The sequence below is a fragment of the Zeus faber genome (assembly GCF_960531495.2).
Source record: "Zeus faber genome assembly, chromosome: 6".
Classification (NCBI taxonomy): domain Eukaryota; kingdom Metazoa; phylum Chordata; class Actinopteri; order Zeiformes; family Zeidae; genus Zeus; species Zeus faber.
The window spans coordinates 336,997-357,718 of NC_137201.1; the positions used below are offsets into that span (position 1 = coordinate 336,997).

General features: G+C 43.4%; 1 protein-coding gene across 6 annotated transcripts in view; it reads right to left on the reverse strand.

Moving 5' to 3' along the window:
* Window positions 1-20,722, reverse strand: part of ano1b (anoctamin 1, calcium activated chloride channel b) — a 122,270-nt gene that overhangs the window by 9,479 nt on the left and 92,069 nt on the right. For 5 of the 6 annotated variants that reach the window (XR_013844201.1, XM_080002093.1, XM_080002092.1 and 2 more), the window contains 9 exons: window positions 16,498-16,580; window positions 8,842-8,916; window positions 5,016-5,093; window positions 4,121-4,195; window positions 3,340-3,541; window positions 2,317-2,428; window positions 1,727-1,784; window positions 1,179-1,279; window positions 409-551 (listed from right to left, as the gene is read on the reverse strand). Coding sequence is in view for 5 of the 6 variants with exons in the window: in XM_080002093.1 (XP_079858219.1) it covers window positions 409-551; window positions 1,179-1,279; window positions 1,727-1,784; window positions 2,317-2,428; window positions 3,340-3,541; window positions 4,121-4,195; window positions 5,016-5,093; window positions 8,842-8,916; window positions 16,498-16,580 (927 nt within the window). In the remaining variant the exon portion in view is untranslated. The remainder of the gene's footprint in view (window positions 1-408; window positions 552-1,178; window positions 1,280-1,726; window positions 1,785-2,316; window positions 2,429-3,339; window positions 3,542-4,120; window positions 4,196-5,015; window positions 5,094-8,841; window positions 8,917-16,497; window positions 16,581-20,722) is intronic. The other variant, XM_080002094.1, reaches the window with a different exon arrangement.

Consider the following 20,722-nt stretch of genomic DNA (forward strand, 5'->3'; position numbering starts at 1 on the left):
ACTGTTGTATGTAAATGCTCTTTACTTCTAAATAATGAATCCTAAACATAGTACTTCACCATCCTGAAGTGACTCTTTTTTTCAAACCATCATCCCATAACCCCAAGATGGTAAATTCATAAAAAAAAAAAAAGTAAGATGATGTAACATTCACTTTAAACTGCCAGTTTTCTTGATAACAATGTAGGATATGCACGTTTGTTCAAACAACAAATAAACAACAACATTAATTAATTTAGCAACATGTTTCATGATCATTGATTCGTTTCAGTTAATGGAACATTCCAGTGACTGAAACGAGAGGGTTCAGGCAATGAATGAATAGAGTTCTACTGTTCTTGAACTGGTTGCATTGTCCAATTGGTTTCTTACTGTTTGGTAAAGTGTATGCACGTGTGTGTTACTGACTCATTTCCATGTACTCGGGTGTCAACCCAGCAAACGGCTCCAGGAAGTGATCGATCTCGTAACGCTGGAGTTTTTTCTCCCTTTCCTCTTCTTGGAACACCTCCCGTTTCGATCGAATGTAGCGAATCAGCTTCTTTAGCTTGCTGGGTAATACACACACACACACACGTACGCACACAAGCACGCACGCACGCACGCACGCACGCACACACACACACACACACACACACACACACACATAGCAATGCATGTATGTAGCCAAGGTTACACTGCAGATGTACTGTTGAGATTTCTTAAATGTTTGCCAATTGGTCTCAAGCGTTTAAGTCCCTCATTCACAAAACCGTTCTTAAATTCTTCTCTCTTTTTTTCGCTAGAAAGTGGGATTCATGAAACATGGCATTGTTCATGTTTATTTGCACTAACAATACCAGTTTCAGTAAAACTACTGAAAGTACTTGAAATACTTACTTAGTTTAAACAAGCTTTGCAAATAAGTTTACATTAAGTATCTTATCAGGTCTACAAATGTACCAAAATATTTTATAGTTAATGACGATTGACACTACTGTAATTTCAAGTGGAAACCACGTGAGTGTAAAAACCTTCCAGCATATTTCTAAACAAGCATCATACGGAAGAATGAGTTTGGTCATACGGAAGAATGAATCAAATATGGCATGAAAGATTAATGGTGCTATATTCATGTAAACATAAGTACAGTACATTTGACAGTCCAATTGGATGAAATGCACAATTTGTGTACTCACGGTATTCCGATCTCAAAGAGGTTGTTCTGTATTAGCTGCTTTCCCAACATGGTGATGCTCAGCTGAATGCACAGCTCCATCAAGCAGCCGCCATGAGCACACTGTGAAAGAACAAGATCATGAAGAGCTCAGGTCAAGTCATTTGAACGGACAAGAGGCATCCCATGGACGCTGACACACAATGTAATAGCACTGGGATGTTTAACTATATGCAATACTCAGCCTTACAAGTTACTGTTCTTAGCAAGCTAGCCTGCAGTTTGCAAACTGTAATAAATGTCCAAAAATTAAATCAGAGCCTGTTTTTTAATTCTTCCTTGAACATCACTGTTGTAATTATTATATATTTCGGCAAAGCTGTGATCATTTGGCTCACAGCAAATTGCAGCTGTGCTGATTTAGAGTACAGGACAGTAACAGTACTCCCTTGTGTACGATATTGCTTCATAAAATTATCCAGAGGAGGAAGATGGAGAAAAAAACAATGGGATGGAATAATTTCCTACTTTTTCTTTAATCAAATGTGACATGATTAAATACAATCTTACCTCCTCCATTCTGTAGGACTCAAATACATACAGGTAGCTGCCTGGTCTGCCAACAAGCCTGTTGGGAGAAACAAGAGGTGGTTAAGTTACAAAAAAGCTGATTTTCAGAAGCGTAAAAGAGCATAAATTCCTGAAAAATCGGATAAAATTGACAGTTTGCATCCAGTTCAATCCAGTTCGCTGGATAACATATAAACATTGTCTGGCTAAAATTTGACTTTCCTGTTGTCGGAAAGGAGATTCAACAGGATTGTTAAGATTAAAAGTTTTGGCATATAGTACGTTTCTCCAAAGTGAACTGCGGGGAGAAGTTGTGCTATGAACAGTTGTAAATGATGGGAACCAAAACTGAAATAAGGCCCTGGGTTGGAAAATGGCAAACATAACCTTTAGTTAATTAACTGATAATGCATCTGTAACTTTAACTTTGACTGGTGAGTTTAGATAATTGAGACTCAGAAATAATGCTGGTCTACTGCAGAGTGCAATTCAATTACGGTCTCAAAGGGTGTGGGTGAAGAGCAGGACAGCTACAATGGCTTTTCACAATATTTGTACCGGAGTTCCAGAGAAAGGGTCATGCTACACACCTCCCCCTGAAGAAGGCAATGTAGATGATGGGAGTGAAAGCATTAACAAACTTCAGAATAAATGTTTTGAAGATGAGTCGTTCCTCGAAGCTCTTATCCGTTTTTGGAACCTCTGTGGGGAAAAAAAAAGATACACACACCTTATTTTTTGCAAAAGCAATGTGTGGAGAGAAACTGCCAGTGTGGTGTATTTTTTGACCGATGTAAGGAATTATTTGACTACACACTTACCGCTTTAGAAAAACTATACAACTTGTTCAGTATCAGTATGATTATAGACCTAAAAACATTCCTCAACCACACCCCCCATACACTTTCTTGCAAAAAGTCACATGATCTCACATGTGAAACTGATATGGTATCACATGTGATAGGTCGCACTTGCAACTAGAAGCCACTACCTATCAGATGCTATCATCTGATAGATCATACATGAAAGCACATGTGAATCCCATGTGTACCACATGAGAAACGCATGTATGATGCACATGTTACACATGGTTTCCACAAATTAGTGATTCACTTATGATTGGCTATTGATTATTGATTGATATGAGCAAGCCCCCCCACCCCACACATATACACACATACATGCCCACACAGCCAATTCTCATGAGTTTGGCATCAATATTGACACATTTCCAGAAAAGTTATATTGTAGTTATATATACTGTATATATAATGTTGACATAAAATGAAGAGGATACATTTGGTATTACTAAAACATCTTTGTATGAATTTGTACAATCTACATGTGACCCCAATTTTTTTGGAGAGGAATGCAAATGTGTTAAATTTGCTTAATGCTAAACACGCATATGGGTTCATATCACGCACACAGAGACACACACACACACACACACACACACACACACACACACACACACACACACACACACACACACACACACACACACACACACACACACACTTCCATCAACTCAACTCAAGCCACCCCACACCTCTTCCACTCCAGGGAAGATATTTTGCATGTCGCGTCAACCAGGCCTTGATCTCACTCACCTAACACTGTGAGCCACCTCGCTACGGCCCCATATACCTCATCCAGGATGAGTATGACCACCAGGTTTATGATGGCAGCTGTGGTTTTGACAGTCAGACGAACATGGGACCGTGTGATCGGGTTGGAGCTCATATGGAGGGCAGCCTTGGTTGAGATACGGTAAAGGATCACGCCAAACACAATGGCAAACGTGACTCCAATCTGATAATGACATAAAAAGATGCACACACACACATACAGTATATCTATATTTAGGATGTGCAGGAAGGAAAACGGATCGATAAATCCATATAATTTAATAAAGTAAACAAATAATTTATTTGATTTCATAAAATGACCCGTTGATTTTGTTTGAATTACGGATAAGATAAGTTGAGGTGAGGCGATACTATAAGAAAGGGTTATGTAAGGTGATAGAGAGGAGATAAGAAAGAAAAGTTCAGAAGATATTGCACCTAACCGTGCAAGAAAATAATAAATATTAATAAAAAATAAAATGAGATAAAAATATATGCACACATCTATAAACAAGTTAACAGCGAGAAGCACCCAGAATTGATTATATATTGATCGTCAGCCCGTTATAGGAAGGTGGCAAGTATACTTAAGTACAGTATGTGACATAAGTACATAATATGAAACATAATAATAGTAGTTTATAATAATAATAATAATAATAATAATAATAATAATAATAATATGGTATATATCATATGATAACATAGTAATAATATAGTAATAATATAGTAGAAATTATAAAATAGCTTTGTAAATTCTCACCATGAGAAGCATCATTACAAGGTTGGTCATGTAGGCAGGGAATCGGTCTTGACAAGTCAGCTTCTCATTATCTGTCTAAAAAAAATATTTTTTATTTATTACATTGGAGAAAATTCATTATTTAGAACTTCAGACCCTCAACGCAATAAATTTCGCTACAGTACAGATTCTCTGTGGGAATCACAACCTGTCTACCCCATGATGAACATACCTAAAGGAGCCTCTCTACTCGTGCTCCTTGTTTCGAAAGAAGGTTTAGTGGCTATTATTGTGATACACAGTGGTTTTGATACTGTGACAAAATGTACTCAATGTGATGTCTGCTAAATTGCATCATGCAATGTAATGTAATGTCATAGGTTAAGATACTCAATATTAAATTAGGTTTAATCCTGATTTAGGGAAGATATCTGTATTATTGATCGTATCAAAAAAGGCACATCTCATAAAATAAAATAGCTTATTCGTTAAAACTCAAAAGAGAAATGAGCTAGCAATTTCTCTCTCAGTTCTATCAACCGATGACAACAACGTGACAAATGAGCACAAGAAGTATAAATAAAGTAAAATAAAAACATACGTGACCCAAGGAAGAACACTTCACTTTACACACACACACACACACACACACACACACACACACACACACACACACACACACACACACACACACACACACACACACACACACACACACATTTATATACGTATATATTGTTTTACAGTACAACTGCACACTTTTAAACATAGGTCATTAGCTTTATGTCACAACTACATATAGTATTTGATCTGGTAAAAAATACTGTCACAATTACATCTAGAGACAGACAGACACAGACAGATAGACAGACAGTGAGATAGATGGACAGGGGAGCACAAGGGAGCCCCAGTGTACCAGTCGTAACCCGGCCATGGCACTCTGAACTGTCTGCTTCCATTTGTTAGGACAGTCCTCATCCTGATCTCTTGACTTCTAGCGCACACACAGACACAAAACACACACACACACGCACACACACACACACACACACACACACACACACACACACACACACACACACACACACACACACACACACACACACACACACACACACACACACATCCACAAACAGTCAAGTCAGGGAGACGACAGCAATAAATAGAATAATATACACTGATCAGCCATGGCATACAAATACTCTGTGTTGTATGCTGGGCATACAACACAGAGTATTTGTAAGCAATTGCATTCAGGACAGAGTTAGTCTGCAAGTGGAGTTCAAGTTCTCAACCTGCAATGCAACTCATTATTAATTCTTAAATCATCAAGAACTGCTGCAATAACTCCCTCCTGTGGACGACCTGGAGAATGACAAGAGCACAGTTTTTGGTTATGGAGAGCCACCACCAACCCCCCTCTTTGGAGAACTATTTATCATGTTTGGGTCTTTAAACAACTGATCATTACTCCAAGAGGGGGAGAATCACCACGGTGGGACAAATAAACATAGAAACAAACAACACACTTTAAGGAGGTGTGTGTGTGTGTGTGTGTGTGTGTGTGTGTGTGTGTGTGTGTGTGTGTGTGTGTGTGTGTGTGTGTGTGTGTGTGTGTGTGTGTGTGTGTGTGTGTGTGTGTGTGTAAGATGTCCACCAGTGAGTGTACATGACTTATCCCCATTGGTACTGGTGTAGAAGGTCAGTATTATGTTGTGGCACCTCAAAGCAGCGGAAGGGGTCCCAAAGCCCCATGGAACTCCACAGCCCCACAACACCTCGGATGCAGGAAATCTCTGGATACCCTGCCCTGCGGTCACAGAAAACCCCCGGGCCCCAAGAGAAGCCAGAGGGCCGCGGAGCAATCCCCGCGGCCAGCCCTGAGGAGCATGATCCAGTCCCAGGGAGCACGAGTAGACCGCAGGGGCACACACATACAAGCAAGATGGAAGTTGCCCGCAGCATCCCCACCCACATAGCCTGCACCCCAACCATCCCGCAAGTCCTCGGTCTATTTTGTGGTGTATGTGCTGAGTATGAGTTTTGGCACTGGGAGAGATAGGCGAGTCGCGACCGGATCGATCCAGGGATTCAGCAGGCCGGGGAGCAACCACACAGACCGCCTCCCCCTGGACCCAACCGCGCCCACCTCCCATACCCGGTGGCAGCCAACCTACAGCGATCAGCCGCCCTGTCAGCACCCCCACCCAGAGCCCCACCCGCCAGCGACGAGCGCCCCACGCACCTAGAGCGTCAGAGGGCAGGTACCTCGGCAGCCCGGTGTAAAGACAGGAGACCAACCCCCACGAAGGAGGCCACATGGTGAGCCCCGCGCCTAGCACAGCCAGCCAGGTTCAGGACTCAGGTTGATAGGACCAGACGGAATGCCTAACCAGCCCCTGCACCACAGACTACCCCCCCCAACGGGATGCAGAAGGACACACAGGCCCAGCTACCACAGCGGTGCGCCGACCTGCCAACCACAGGCCCCGAGACCCGAACCAGTGATCCACACCCCCCGCCCCCAACCCGAGCCCCAGAACCCACAACACGCCCAGAACCAACATACGGACGCCAGCTGCAGGTACTCCCCGGGAGCAGGTCTCCCCCCACCCGGAGACAGGCCAGCTCAACTAAGGTAAAGGAGTGGGCGCCACCACCCAGACTACCCAACTCCCCCGTGGGCCCTTGGATCCCCCATGAACACCGGCCCACGCACCATGGATGTCCCCAGAGCTGCCCAGGCATCCACCCAACCGCGGAGCCCCGGCAGACCAGGAGGATCTGCGCATGCCCCAAAGCACAATGACATTGCATCGACTTAGGAAGACTCAAGTATTTAATGATGGAGTTATGTCAGCGAAAAAAGTAGCCCATATTTCATTAAATGAATCAACATTGTTTTAGAATATTGACAATAGTTTTTCCATTGAGATGTAATCTATTAATAACTGCAACTATTGGGATGTGGTGAGATTATCTCTATTTTCCCAATGGAGTAATATTGTTTTCTTTTCCATTGTTAAAGTGATCAAAATGGGTTGGTGGTGTTTCAGTGGTGGGTCGACTGAGGAGAGGTCACCGAGAAGACATATAGACGAGGAGAATGGAATGCTGCGACCCAGAAGCGTTGATAGCTTCTTGGTGATGTTGGTCCAGAATGCTAGGATAGGTGGGCAGAGTCAGAAGGCATGAAAGTAGTCATCTCTGGTATCAAGGGAACAGTGAGAGCAAATTTCTTCATCAACAAAACCCATTTTGAACATTTTGTGTTCCGTGATATGGGCTCTGTGCAAATCTTATATTAGATGAGTTGCATTTTGGAGTTGCGGGTCATAGAAAGGGTGTTGTTGCAAATAAGCTTCCACAGGTTGATATCGGTTGGAACAGCAAAGTCTCTTTCCCATTTCATTGTAGGTAAAGATAAGGTGTCGTCTGTTTTTAATAAAAGTTTGTTTATTCTGTTCAATCATTTCAGATGGTTGTAGGATGTTGTTCGTCAATTTGATTTGATCTTTTAGAGACTGCTGTAACTGAAGGAATTGAAGGAGGCCGTGGCCACCGATATTATACCTTTGGGTCAGCCACAACATTTAAACAACCACTAATAACCACTAATATTGTCTATGTTCCCTTCGTGCAGAAAAAACAGCCCTGATCTGTTGAGGTATGGAGTCGACAAGACCTCCATGCCTCCAGGTCTCTTGTGGTATCTGGCACCAAGACATTAGCAGCAGATCCTGTAAGTCCTGTAAGTTGTGAGGTGGGGCCCCCATTGATTGGGCTTGTTGTCCCAACACATTCCACAGATGCTCGATCGGATCTGACCCTAACCCTAGCCATCACAATGATGTCAAAAAATCTGATTCATCAGACAGGCCACATTCTTCCATTGCGCCACGGTCCAGACGCTCATGTGCCCATTATAGGTGCTTTCGGCGGTGGACAGGAGTCAGCATGGGCACCGGTCTGCAGCTACGCAGTCCCACACATAGCAAGCTATGATGCACTGTGTGTTCTTCGACACCTTTGTATCATAGCCAGCATTAACTTCTTCAGCAATTTGTGCTACAGTAGCTCTTTTGTTGGATTGGACCAGACAGGCAAGGCTTCGCTCCCCCCACACATCAGTGAACCCATGGGCACCCATGACCCTGTAGCCGGTTCGACAATTGTCCTTCCTTGGACCACTTTTGGTAGGTACCAACCACTGCATACCAGGAATGTCCCCCAAGGCCTGCTGTTTTGGAGATCACAATTTGGCCCTCGCCGATGTCACTCAGATCCTTCCGCTTGCTCATTTTAACACATTAACTTCAAGAACTGACTGTTAACTTGCTGCCTAATATGTCCCATCCCTTGATAGATGCCGCTACAACAATGTTATTCATTTCGCCTGTCAGTGTTTTTAATATTGTGGCTGATCGGTGTATACATTATACGATACATTCTATTTTAACAGCCTTGGTGTACATAGTACATAAACACTTGTCAGATGCATATCATTAACACAAACATACATACACACAGACATAACGCATTGGATTTTTTGAGAAATAGTATGTCACTAAACATGTTTAGGATGTATGTAGGAGTATGTGGGGGAGAGTCGGCCATTTATACATTAACCACAATTTAAAAAAAAAAAGAGATTAACGGCAGCAGAAAACTAATATACATCTAAACAAAATATATCCGTGATCTCAAACAAAGAAGGAAGAAAGACTGGATGTTGTTATTACCTTCTGCTGTGACTTGCGTTCCTTGTTTAGAGACTTCTGCATGACCTGGAACTCGTACTCTGCCCTTGGGTGGTCCTGATGCAGTGGCACAAAGTTGTGACAGTAAAACAAGGGGAAAGAGAAACAGGAAATGGCAATAGGTAAAGGAGGGTTGCATCGGTCTAAGAGTGGTAATTCCAGCTGGAAATTGACCGGTAGGGAAAATGTAGATCCCGGTAAGTTAACCAAGGTTGTAGGCAACTGTTTAACAGCTATGTTGACTCAGCTATGTTGAACTCTATGTCTACTCACCAACTGGAGACACCCCTTGCTTTCTAGTGTTAATCCTGCGACATAACACATACATATACTGTTCTAGGTAGACTCAATCACTGTTGGAACGTCGTACAGATTGTTCATAGAGAATATTTAGCTTCTGAGACGGATACCGTTTGTTGTGTCATATCTCCCCACACACGGAGGTGCTAGCCTTCGGTAAAATGGAAGTGATTAGTATCGTCAAAGGATAACAAAACGAATATATTTAATATCATTATGATGATACTAATAATAAATAATCCAAACACACTTGTTCCATCAGTCTGGACAGCAACTTCAATGGTGGGAATATGTAAAGGAGACCTCTCGGCCACGGCCGTGGTGTGCCCCCAGAGGGGGGGTTTTCTTTCCCGTGGAGGGAGAACCATAGGGGTAACTGAGCAGTCTCTCTCAAAGCAAACATGTCAACACGCTCTGTCCTGAATTGTCGCTGAAGCTGGAGTACTATACCCGGGTGGAGGCACCACTCTGTCTCCCGGGGGCCTCCTCGTGACATGAGGTCTACACCCACGTTCAGATGGCCTGGGATGTGGCTCCCCAACAGAGAGCAAAGCCGTGGCAATGGCCATCTCCACAGCCTCTCAGATGCGTAATGGAGTGCTGGTGAACTCACATCCCCCTGACAGTAGATGTAAGTGTGTAGCCCAGTTTTCTGACCTGATCTGCACATCCTGGCCCCATATCAGGGGTTTGAAGTGCGTCAGGACCAGTAACACAGTCTCCAGTTCCAGGAGGTTGATGTGGCTGCTCACCGTCTGCCCACGGTAGGTCCCGCCCCATCCCGTCAGGAAGGCGTCCATGAAGACCTGCGCGTAAAAGGAGGCTCGACCCAGATATACATCCTGTGTGAGGGTCTGGGGATCTCTCCAGTAAGCTAGGTCCCTGTTGAGAGATTGTGGCACAACCAGCAAGCGAAGTGTTGGAAATCACCCTCATCGACCGCCTGAGCAGCACCTTCACTCTGACATGCAAAATGGGTGAGTTGCTATGTGTGGATTCAGTGTGTGTAGATCCCGGATGGGACATACACCCCACATACACTTCGGAACCAGGAAGTAGTTTGAGTAAAACCCTCTGTTCCAAAGTTCCGTGGGCACCACCGTCACGGCTCCCTTGCTGAGGAGAACTGCTATTTCTGGGTTCAGTGCTGCAGCCACCAGGTCCCTGATGGCCCTCACCACTGCTGGCCCCAGCCTGACAGGCGGGGACACAGCCAAAGGGGGGCCCTTCATAGAAGGGATGATCGCACACTGTCAGGGGGGTGTGTGCCTCCATGGTGTGCGATGCGGCCAGTGTCAAGGTGTTGGAATACGCCCAGGCCCCAGCCTCAATGGTGGTCCAGGGGTTCAGGTGCTCGTGCATCGTAGGCTCGGAGGCAGCATGTCCCGAGAGGGGCACTGTCCCAGCGCTGCCATTTCATTAAAGGACTTGATGCTCCTTCTATCGAGGAGGCAGTGTGAAGCTGCTTACTTCAACGTATGCGTGTAGAACTTCCTGTGTTGTGGGGGGGGGTCTGGGATTGCTCCCTCTCTTGTACCATGGACATGAAAGGGCAGCTACGGCCGTAACGCTCGTTCCAGTGGCTGCCATGGTGCGGGGACAGGAAGCCATGCTCTTTCCTGATTGGCTGAAGCGAGTGGATGAATACATTTCAGTTCTTCTGCATACGCGGTTGGCGATATACCAATAGGAGCATAGCCTCTAAGGGGCTGAGCCTCCTGACATAGAACTACCTGGCTGTCGAGGCGTCAGCTAATGGTGATCCTGATAATAAACAGTTAACAAGAGTGAACCCAGATATTGACAAAAGATGGTGCATTTTTAAATGGAATTCAGTGACTTGTAGCGTAATCCACCCAATACAGATCATTTTCTGGATTGCTACTAAGGTCAACACGGTAGAGGCAGCATTATTTTTGAACAGTTTTGTATGGTATTGTACCCTCTTACTGGCCATGACTTTTCTGATATAACACTCATTCTATACAAATAAGGGCAGGACGCTTATATCTAGGTAGGAATATTTTTCACTCCTTGTCAAACGTCCAGCACAATCTCCTTGGAGTGACTTTCAGATGGCCTATATCTAATGATAGATCTTTAGCATATGTACATATAATAATTACTTTCTTTTTAAAACTGTTTAGGATCACGTGAATCTACCAGTGAGCAGAGATTCTGTATTTCAAAGAGTGAATGATGAAAGTGAAAGAGGGGGGTGAAGGCTTGAAGTGATACTGTATCTAAGGCCTCATCCACACGTATACATAATATTATTCTGAAAACGCTTTTTTCCCCATCTGGGAATAAAATAAAAATCTCCATTCACACGAGAATCCAAAAATGATTTAAAAGACTTAAATGAGCATTCCAGGCCAGTAGGTGGCAACGTCAAACACCACAGAATAACGCATGCGTATTGAGCTCCTTCTTGAGCGGCAATACACAATATTCAGACACAATACCTAATGAGGGCACGATTCCTAAAGTTGGGGAGACTTTTAAACATTTAATGGTGACACCGCGGACAACACAATGGTCGTCAGCCATTGCTTATTGGTTCCTGACGCATGCGCAAATGCGAATGTTGAGGTTATGACATCAGCATGATTTAGGAAAGCTTGGTTTTACCTGTCCACACGAATACAGGGGAAATTGAGTTTTGAAAAATCCTTCAAGGCGTTTTCCAAAAGCTTCTTGTTCAGTGACCTGCGTGCGGGCGAGAGGCCCAAACGCAGAGAAAATAGAAAGTTTTCAAAAATATCCATATTCCTGTGGATGAGGCCTAAGACAATAAACACTGTAAATGATTTGCCGGGTGGAGAAGTGGTTTGTCTGTTTCACCAGGAAATAAAACATTGCTTGAAAATTAATTGAACATCGGGAAGACCTTGTCAACTGCTGTGAATTGAGAAACATATTAGTGGTTGTTGGCATGCTGAAATACAATCTCACTCTCATTTTTTTAATCTATGTCTGCCGAAGACAAGCTGGATGCTGAATGTGTACAAGTGAGGTTGCAAGTGCATGTTTTTGGTGTTTGTGTGAGACAGAGATATAGAGAGAGAGGGAGAGAGAGAGAGAGCGAGATATGGACCAAACAGAATTAGCATGTATTTGGATACAATATGAATCTGGATATTGCTGAACACCATTGGAAAGAACAATTACAAAGGAGAAAGTTTGTGTAACATATAGTTCTGTCATCAACTACATTGGGGCATTATGGCTCAGTGGTTTGCACTGTTGCCTAAAAACACATAAGTTCTGGGTTCCATATTGTGGAAGATGTGGGGTCTGCACATGGGTTTCCTCTGTGTGCTCCAGTATTCCCCACTCTAGACTATAATATAAAAGACTAATAGTTTTTTGACTCCACTGGTCAGATGATCTACTATGCGCACAATTTTTGAAATTATAGCTCATAAAGTCACCACCACCCTGGCCATGTACGCTGCACACCCGAGGCTGTGTTTCTGTGTGTTTTTATTTTAGATTTAGGCAGTGCTTGAAGTGAAATAAAAAAGTGCCAGTACTCACATTATTTACATCTTGGAGTGTTTATCGGCCAGGGAAAGCTCTACATGTGGCATTTTATAGATATGCTTAGCCCCCCAAGCGTTTTAGAACATTTTTTTAGAAATATATAAAAATAAGGTTCCGTTCGCATTCTCATCACTCTTCACACTGGCTGCTGCAGTGCACGCAGAACATATGGGTGTGTGTGTGTAGAACAGCTAATGCTGTGTTCCATTGAAGTCGGAACTCGCAGAAATCCAACCTTGTACTTTTGAAAAGTGTAAAGGAACGGCCATTAAAGTTAGAATTTCGAGCTGATCATGCACGCCTGTGTTAAGCAAACTAACAGCCCTGATGTCATGGCAACATGTATATATTTTCATTTCAAAACGCATCTACTGTAATTTTGAACTACTCTGTAGTTTTTATGTTCTGTTAGCATGGGGACTACTGACTCGAATTACAGATTTCCGAGGTTCCCATGGAATGTGAGATCACTTGCAACCTATCCACCCAACGCAAACTTGGAGTTTCTAGTTCACCTGAACCGGAGAGCATGGGCAGCAGCAGCAGTTTTTTCAACAAACTGGTGAAATAGAAAATTAGCGTTTCTTCCAAAAAGCTGCAAATAGAAAGCTCAAACATGGATGCTCACGATAAAAAGAAAGTCAAAACTATGTTCATATATGGTGAATGACGTCATTGGAATCCCGCCAGATTCCTGTCAGTTTTGATGGACAGGCAACGCATTAGCGTCCCAGGTTACCATGGTGACCGAAGATGCAGTATTTGCTATTAGCACTAATAAACGTTCATTCAGTAAACCCTCGTGTGTATTCATTTAATGATTACATTGACTGTGTTCAGTTCAGTTCAAATCCTTGTTGCTCCTTGGCAAGTATGGCGATCAACTGGAGATTGACTTGACATGATGCGAAGATCAACCAGTCCATCATGATTGGTCATTTGGCCACCCCTGATGACAGAAATGTATATTACACAAACTTCACATGTGAATCACATGTTATCACGTAGCATTTGTTAAATGTGAAATGTCACATGTGACAACACGTGCTTGTCACATGTTATGTGATCGTTGCAAGGGCTGTATACAACTGACAATGTGAATACATCAATCATTTGCAAAAATGATTTGATCCCATTATTATGCATCGAGAGAGAGAGCTGAGAGTGAAGAGAGTTAAGCTGTGAATGCAAACTTTAACCAAAGAAGGAACTTGGAGAGAATTCGCTGATAATTTATGAGGTGGAGGGTGAGTCTGGTGAAATATAATGGAATGGTCCAAACCTTAAGAGCTTCCTGTAAAAAAAAAAAAAAAGGAGCAGGACAGTGAGAGAAAGAGGGAGAGAAATTGAAAAGCAAAAAAGAGGGGGTTGGGTGGGACAGAGAGAGCTGTTACAAAAAGACAAGCAAGACCACGTATGACTCTGACTCTTCTCTGCTCAGTTCTTGTCGCAAAAGTTTCACTTCCTGTCATGTTAATGAAATGCGGGGAACAGGAGAGTGGAGAGGGGCCACCCAGCTCCCCATTGGGTAAGTGTTATGTTATGGTTACGTAATGGTTTTTACTTGGCATGCTTACAGTTAAACCAAGTTAAAATGCAAAAATACACTTCAAAGACTGTATCTTTCTTAGTCCATATACTGCCAGTCAGTCTTTTTTTGTACATACTTGTAGCAAACATTTTTAACTACTTTGTTAATATTTTCAGAACAACTACCGTAATTTCCGGACTATAAGCCGCTACTTTTTTCCCATGCTTTGAACCTTTGAACGCTTAAACAATGACGCAGCTAATTTATGGATTTTTCCTGCTCTCACAAGCTTCATGCCGCCAAAAAACTGAGCAAAAAACACATTATGTGACGGTGCTCAGTTTTTTGGTGGCATGAAGCTTTCATCAGACCAATGAAATTGCCGAACGGGTTAATGTGAAACACTGTAACTGTGAAGTTTACTGATTAGATTAAATCGAGTGCACTCAAACTTCCTATCATTTACGGTAGTCATTTCGTCACCCTCATCATGGCAAAGACACAAAGAAATGCATATGATGCAGCTTTCAAGTTGAAGGCGATCGATCTGGCTGTTGGAAAAGTTAATAGAGCTGCTGCACGGTAGCTTGGCCTTAAAAAGTCGATGATAAGACGTAGGAAACAGCAGCATGAGGAACTGACTCAGTGCAAAAAGACAACAAAAGCTTTCAGAGGGAAGAAAAGCAGATGGCCGGACCTAGAAAATGAGCTTGAAGACTGGGTCAACACACAGAGAGCAGACGGCCGAGGTGTTTCAATCGTGCAGATCCGACTGATCGCCACCGCAATGAAGTTTGAGGATTTTAGAGGTGAACCATCGTGGTGTCTGCCAGTGGGTCCTGACAGCGTGGAGCGTTGTCAAAAAATCCACTATCATCAACGGGTTTCGAAAGGCTGGACTGCTGCGTGTTGAAGAGGGCAGCATGAGCTCAGCGGGGAATTTGCCTCCGGATGAAAGTGACGAGCGCGACAGTGAAAACGATCCAACATCGGATGAAGCAATTCTGAGGCTATGCAACTCCGACACCAAAGGAGATGACTTCAGTGGTTTCAGTGCGCAGGAGGAGGAAGATAGTGACCAATCACTTTCTTTGTAGGCTACTGTTTACCGCTAATGTTTTATCTTTGTTACAAACCGTGTTTCATTAAAGCCTATTTATTTTTGTTACAAACCGTGTTTCATTAAAGCCTATTTATTTTTGTTACAAACCGTGTTTCATTAAAGCCTATTTATTTTTGTTACAAACCGTGTTTCATTAAAGCCTATTTATTTTTGTTACAAACCGTGTTTCATTAAAGCCTATTTATTTTTGTTACAAACCGTGTTTCATTAAAGCCTATTTATTTTTGTTACAAGCCGTGTTTCGTTAAAGCCTGTGTAAAGTAAATTCGTTTCAATGTACCGGTAGGCACCTGCTGCTTATAGACGTGCGGCTTATTTATGTTCAAAATAAATTTTTTTTTTTAATTCAGTGGGTCCGGCTTATATTCAGGTGCGCTTAATAGTCCATAAATTACGGTAGTAATACTATCAGAAGGCCAGAATACTAAGCACAGTTAAACTTGCTTGTAATATTTTGTGACCTTTCCAGTGGTTAGTGGATAGTGGTGTTATTACTTAATTGTAAAATGTGTGCCATGACAGAAAAAAAGGTTGCAAAACACTGAGCTAGAGAATATGGATCCGTCAGTTAACACGTCACAATTTCCTTTCCAGTGAGAGATGGAAGGATGGAACAAAGCAATTCATCTTTTTATCACAGAATGCCAATTTTCGGAGGCAGAGTAATCCAGAATCTTGTTTCTATTTTGCTGTTTTAAACTTAAATTGGTAATTGTGCTACTTTCAATGTAAATAATATTAATTAAAAGGATATGAAAGTTATTGTGACTACTTTTTATATTTCAAAAAGATGTGAAATATATTTCCAAATTTTTTTGAAAGATGTATGTGAAAATGGAATCTCAGCTCAGTCTGCTAAAGGGGGCTTTGCTGGCGTCACTGGGAGACGCACTGTCAACTAACTCCAACTTCCTTGGAGTAATCAGTTCAGTATGGTATACGGTATTTTATCTCAGTGGGGGGCATGAAAAAAACTGAATATTTTAAAAGAGTATCATAAAGTTTAGTAATAAAGCATGACTTCCCACCTTGGATACTTTATAATACCTAGACTACTTTTGTCGAGCTATAGTATTGTAAACAGACACAGTGTAACAGTCCGCAGGTGGCAAAGTAAGTTATGATTAAAGCTCCTCACCTCTTCCTCTTCGAAGCCAGTCAGGTCCCATTCGTAGTTGAGCCTCATCTGTCTCCTCTTCCAGTGCTCCATGAACATGGCAGCTAAATATGAAATAAAATATATGCATAAAAAGACAAACTTGACAGAGGAGGTTAGAGAAATGAATAGAATATAGCTACAAGCAGCAATTGGATGACCTAGTAAGCCATGTCATGTGTTATTTAAGATAACATGAGATAAGAAATTATTAGTCCATGGGGAAATTCAGCAGCCCAATCTGAGAACGGTGTTACCCTGCAGGTGGCCACCTGGCTCTCGTCCCGCTCTCGACAATAGAGAAACTGATAATCCCAACTCATATAAATCTGGTGAATGTGATCATTTCACATTTCACATATTGTGATTATATTGTGATTATAATATTGTAATATAATATAATATAAAATAATATAATCTGATAATCAGTTGAAGCTCTGAACATTGAGATGCAGTGTTTCAGGCAGAACAGAGATTTAGAGAAAGATTTCGATTTATGTAGTTTCCCAATCTTTCTACTTGTATTTAAAATGAAACACGCAAACATAACTAGGAGAATTGGATGGAAGCTTTTTTCCCTCTAGACTATGTAGTGCGTGCCATTTTTATGATCTTTCCCACTGTATCTTTATTTATGATTTATTTATTTCAGTTAGTGTCCTACTTGTATGAGCTAGAGTTGGAGCACTGTGTAAGGGAGGTGGAGCAGTCTTTCTGGTGACAAATAGAAAAAGAGACTGTGTTTATATTTTATATTTTGATTTAATTCCATTAGTTTTCCACTAGTATGAAAGGAAACACGCAAACACATCTAAGCGGCTATCCCACACCATCTGGGAGAGACTGTGAGGAGACTGGGACAAAGATGGAGGGTGACAGTGGGTCCCCGTTCCCTGTTTCTCCATTGCTCTCTATTGCTATGGGAGTCTTTACTTCTAAATAATAAATCCAGCCGTCAATAGTCCCTCGCAGTTTGAATATGCCGATCCTATCTGGGTTAAGGTCAATATCTGGCATATTCAAGTGCATGTAAACACACTGAATGATATTACACAATGTGTAAATTAAAGCATATGCAATGTGCTTCACTGCTATCAGCTGGTGAGATTCACAAATGAATTTCTTAGTATTAGGGTATGTAAATTTGTGAATAGAGATTGACTGTATAGAGAAAACCAGCTGAACACTGTTGTTTATGGTTCTTGAGGTACCTACTGCCTTGACATTATAGGTACCTTATGTACCTATTATATACCACCAAAAAACCAAAACATCTTCTGCTGCATAAACTACCAAGCAAATCTCAACAATCACTTGGCATCTTTCTGACCCATGACCTAAATTGTGCCCACTTAATTTGAGGCTTCATGAACCATACACCCGGTCCACACCGCATTTGCTGTTGTAATTCAAATTCTTGTTATTATTTGTTTTAGACAACAACGGGTAAAAATTAAAACAGTGTGTGTGCACAATAAATATCATCACTATCAACTGCTGGTTTGAGTTCCATATCGCCATCTTGAGCACTGTTCATAGCAAGACCTTGGTAATGCTTTACTATTGAGAAACTTTGTGAAGCGACAGCCTCATCAAGTTTGATCTACGAACAGTTAGAAATGATGGGAACCGTCATTTTAATAAGGCCTGGGTTGAAAAATTGTGAACCTATACTTTAATGAGAAAAAAATATATGCTATTTAAGTTTATTCCTAACAGTTACAGATAGCATTGTAAGAGAACAGACTTTGAGCAGAAACTTTAATTATGACCAACCTTTGGATCCCAAATCCATCCTTGGGGGAGCTAATCATAAATTATTAAGCTGTGAAGATGGACCAGACCAAATGTGCAGGAGATCTGATCAGCAATGACATTGGAGATAGATTGTGAAATCAGCATGCTTTATTATTAATGAATTAATATCCTTGATTGTCCAGTAGGGACATAGTAAGCCCATAACAGGTTCAGGAACATAGGTCAAATGACAGCCATGCAGGTGTGTCAATGAGATATATGATAACGGAAGTGGAGGTCTCAGCATCCTGTCCTGCTCTTGCTTGTTATCTGTCTCTCTCTGTCTCCCTCTGTCTGTCTCAAGGTCGCTCTATGTCTCTCTGGCTCTCTCTGTTTGTCTCTAGGTCCCTATGTCCCTCTCTACCTGCCTCTGTGTCTCTGGTTTCACATCCCTGCCGCTGCACACCTGTCCCCAGTCAGCAATCTCACCACCGGTCTTCACCTTCCTCGTCACTCCAATTGCATTTAACCTGTTCCGTATTTACTCTGTCGCAGTCAGATCGTTGTGTCTTTGTGTCTCTGTATCTATTAAAGACTCGGTCCTGTCTACGATCCTTATTCCCTGCCTGTTCCTGGACCCTGATTCCTTGCCTGTTCCTGGACCCTGATTCCCTGCCTGTTCCTGGACCCTGATTCCCGACCTGTTCTCTTATCCTGATTCCCAGCCTGTTCAATGCCTGCTTCCTGATCCTGATTCCCTGCCTGATTCCTGATCCCCTGCCTGTTTCCTGATCCTGTTTCCTGTTCCTGATTCCCTGCCTGTTCCTGAACCCTGATTCCCTGTCTGTCCCTAACCCTAACCCTGTCTGTCCCTCAACGCTGATCCTTTGCCTGATCAACAGTAAACCTGCACCTAATCACACCTAAGACCTTGTTGTGTCCCACACCAGACCGTAACCGTAACAGAATGATCTGACCAAACATGAACCCAGCGGACCCGGTTTTTGTAGATGCAGATGTTTAGCGTTTAACAGGTGGAAGTTATATGCCCACCCTTCTCCGCCTCCCATTTATCCAGAGCCAGTCATTCCAGTCTGTTTCTGGTCCTGAGCCATCATCCTCCCGTGCCAAGGCTCAGCATGTTCATGAGTCGTTGGCTGATTCTGCTGAGGCTCGCCCTGTTCCTGTTCCCGAGCTGTTGGGCCCCTTTTCCGAGGTCCAGCCCGTTCCTGAGCCTCAGTCTCTCCGGCCGAGGCTCAGGACATTCCTGAGTTGTTGGCAGATCCTGCTGAGGCTCGCACTGTTCCTGTTCCCCAGCTGTTGGGCCCCTCTCCCGAGGCCCAGCCGATTCCTTAGCCGTCAGCCGCTCCCGCCAAGGCTCAGCACGTTCCTGGCCCCTGCTCGCCCTCCCGAAGAGCTCACTTGCCTGCCCTGTTTCCTTGGGCACGGTTCCAGCTCCCCGGCCGTCTGCCTGATGGGTGCCCTGCTCGCTTTTCCCACCTCCCAACCCCCTCCACCTGCCCTGCTCAGTGCATTCCCTCTTGTTTCCCTGGCCTGCTCAGCCGAGTGGGACGTCTGGGAGCCGTCGCCTGAGGGGGGATTACTGTCAGGATTCTACCCTGCTCATGTTTGTTATCTGTCTCCCTCTGTCTGTCTCTAGGTCCCCCTGTCCCTCTCTGGCTCCCTCTGTCTGTCTGTCTAAAGGTCCCTCTGTCCCTCTCTGGCTCGCTCTGTCTGTCTCTAGCTTCACATCCCTGCCACTGCGCATCGGCCCCTGAGTCAGCAATCTCACTACCTGTCTTCGCCTTCCTCGTCACTCCAATTGTATTTCACCTGTTCCCCATTCACTCTGTCACGGTCAGATCGTTGTGTGTCTTTGTGTCTCTGTGTCTATTGCATTCTCGGACCTGTCTACGACCCTGATTCTCTGCCTGTTCCCGGACCCTGATTCCCGGCCTGTTCCCCGCCTGTTTCCCGATCCTGATTCCCTGCCTGTTCCTGGACCCTGATTCCCTGTCTGTCCATGGACCCTGATCCTTTGCCTGTTGAACATTTAACCTTGCACCTACTTTAAATTCTGACCGAGTGGGATGATTTGGAGCAGGAGGTTCCAAAAGCGGCCAATCATAGCACTGCCCTGTTTAGTGACCATCTCTCTCTGTCCTAGAGGGTGTATGTGGCCGCACTTCAGCATCACTTCTCTGATGTTTTCTCCTCCCTGCCAGGCCTCACGTCTTTCATACAGCACCATGTGGAGACGACACCGGGGGTGAAGGTGCATTCTCGGATGTATTGCCTGCCCGAACATGAAGGCAAGATCGTGCAGTTAGAGGCCATACTGGACTTGGGGGTGAGAGAGGTGTCCACGAGTGACTGGTGGGTAAGCCTGATGGGTCGATCAGGTTCTGTATAGACTACTGAAAGCTGAATGCGGTGTAAAAGTTTGAAGCCTACCTGATGCCACGGGTTG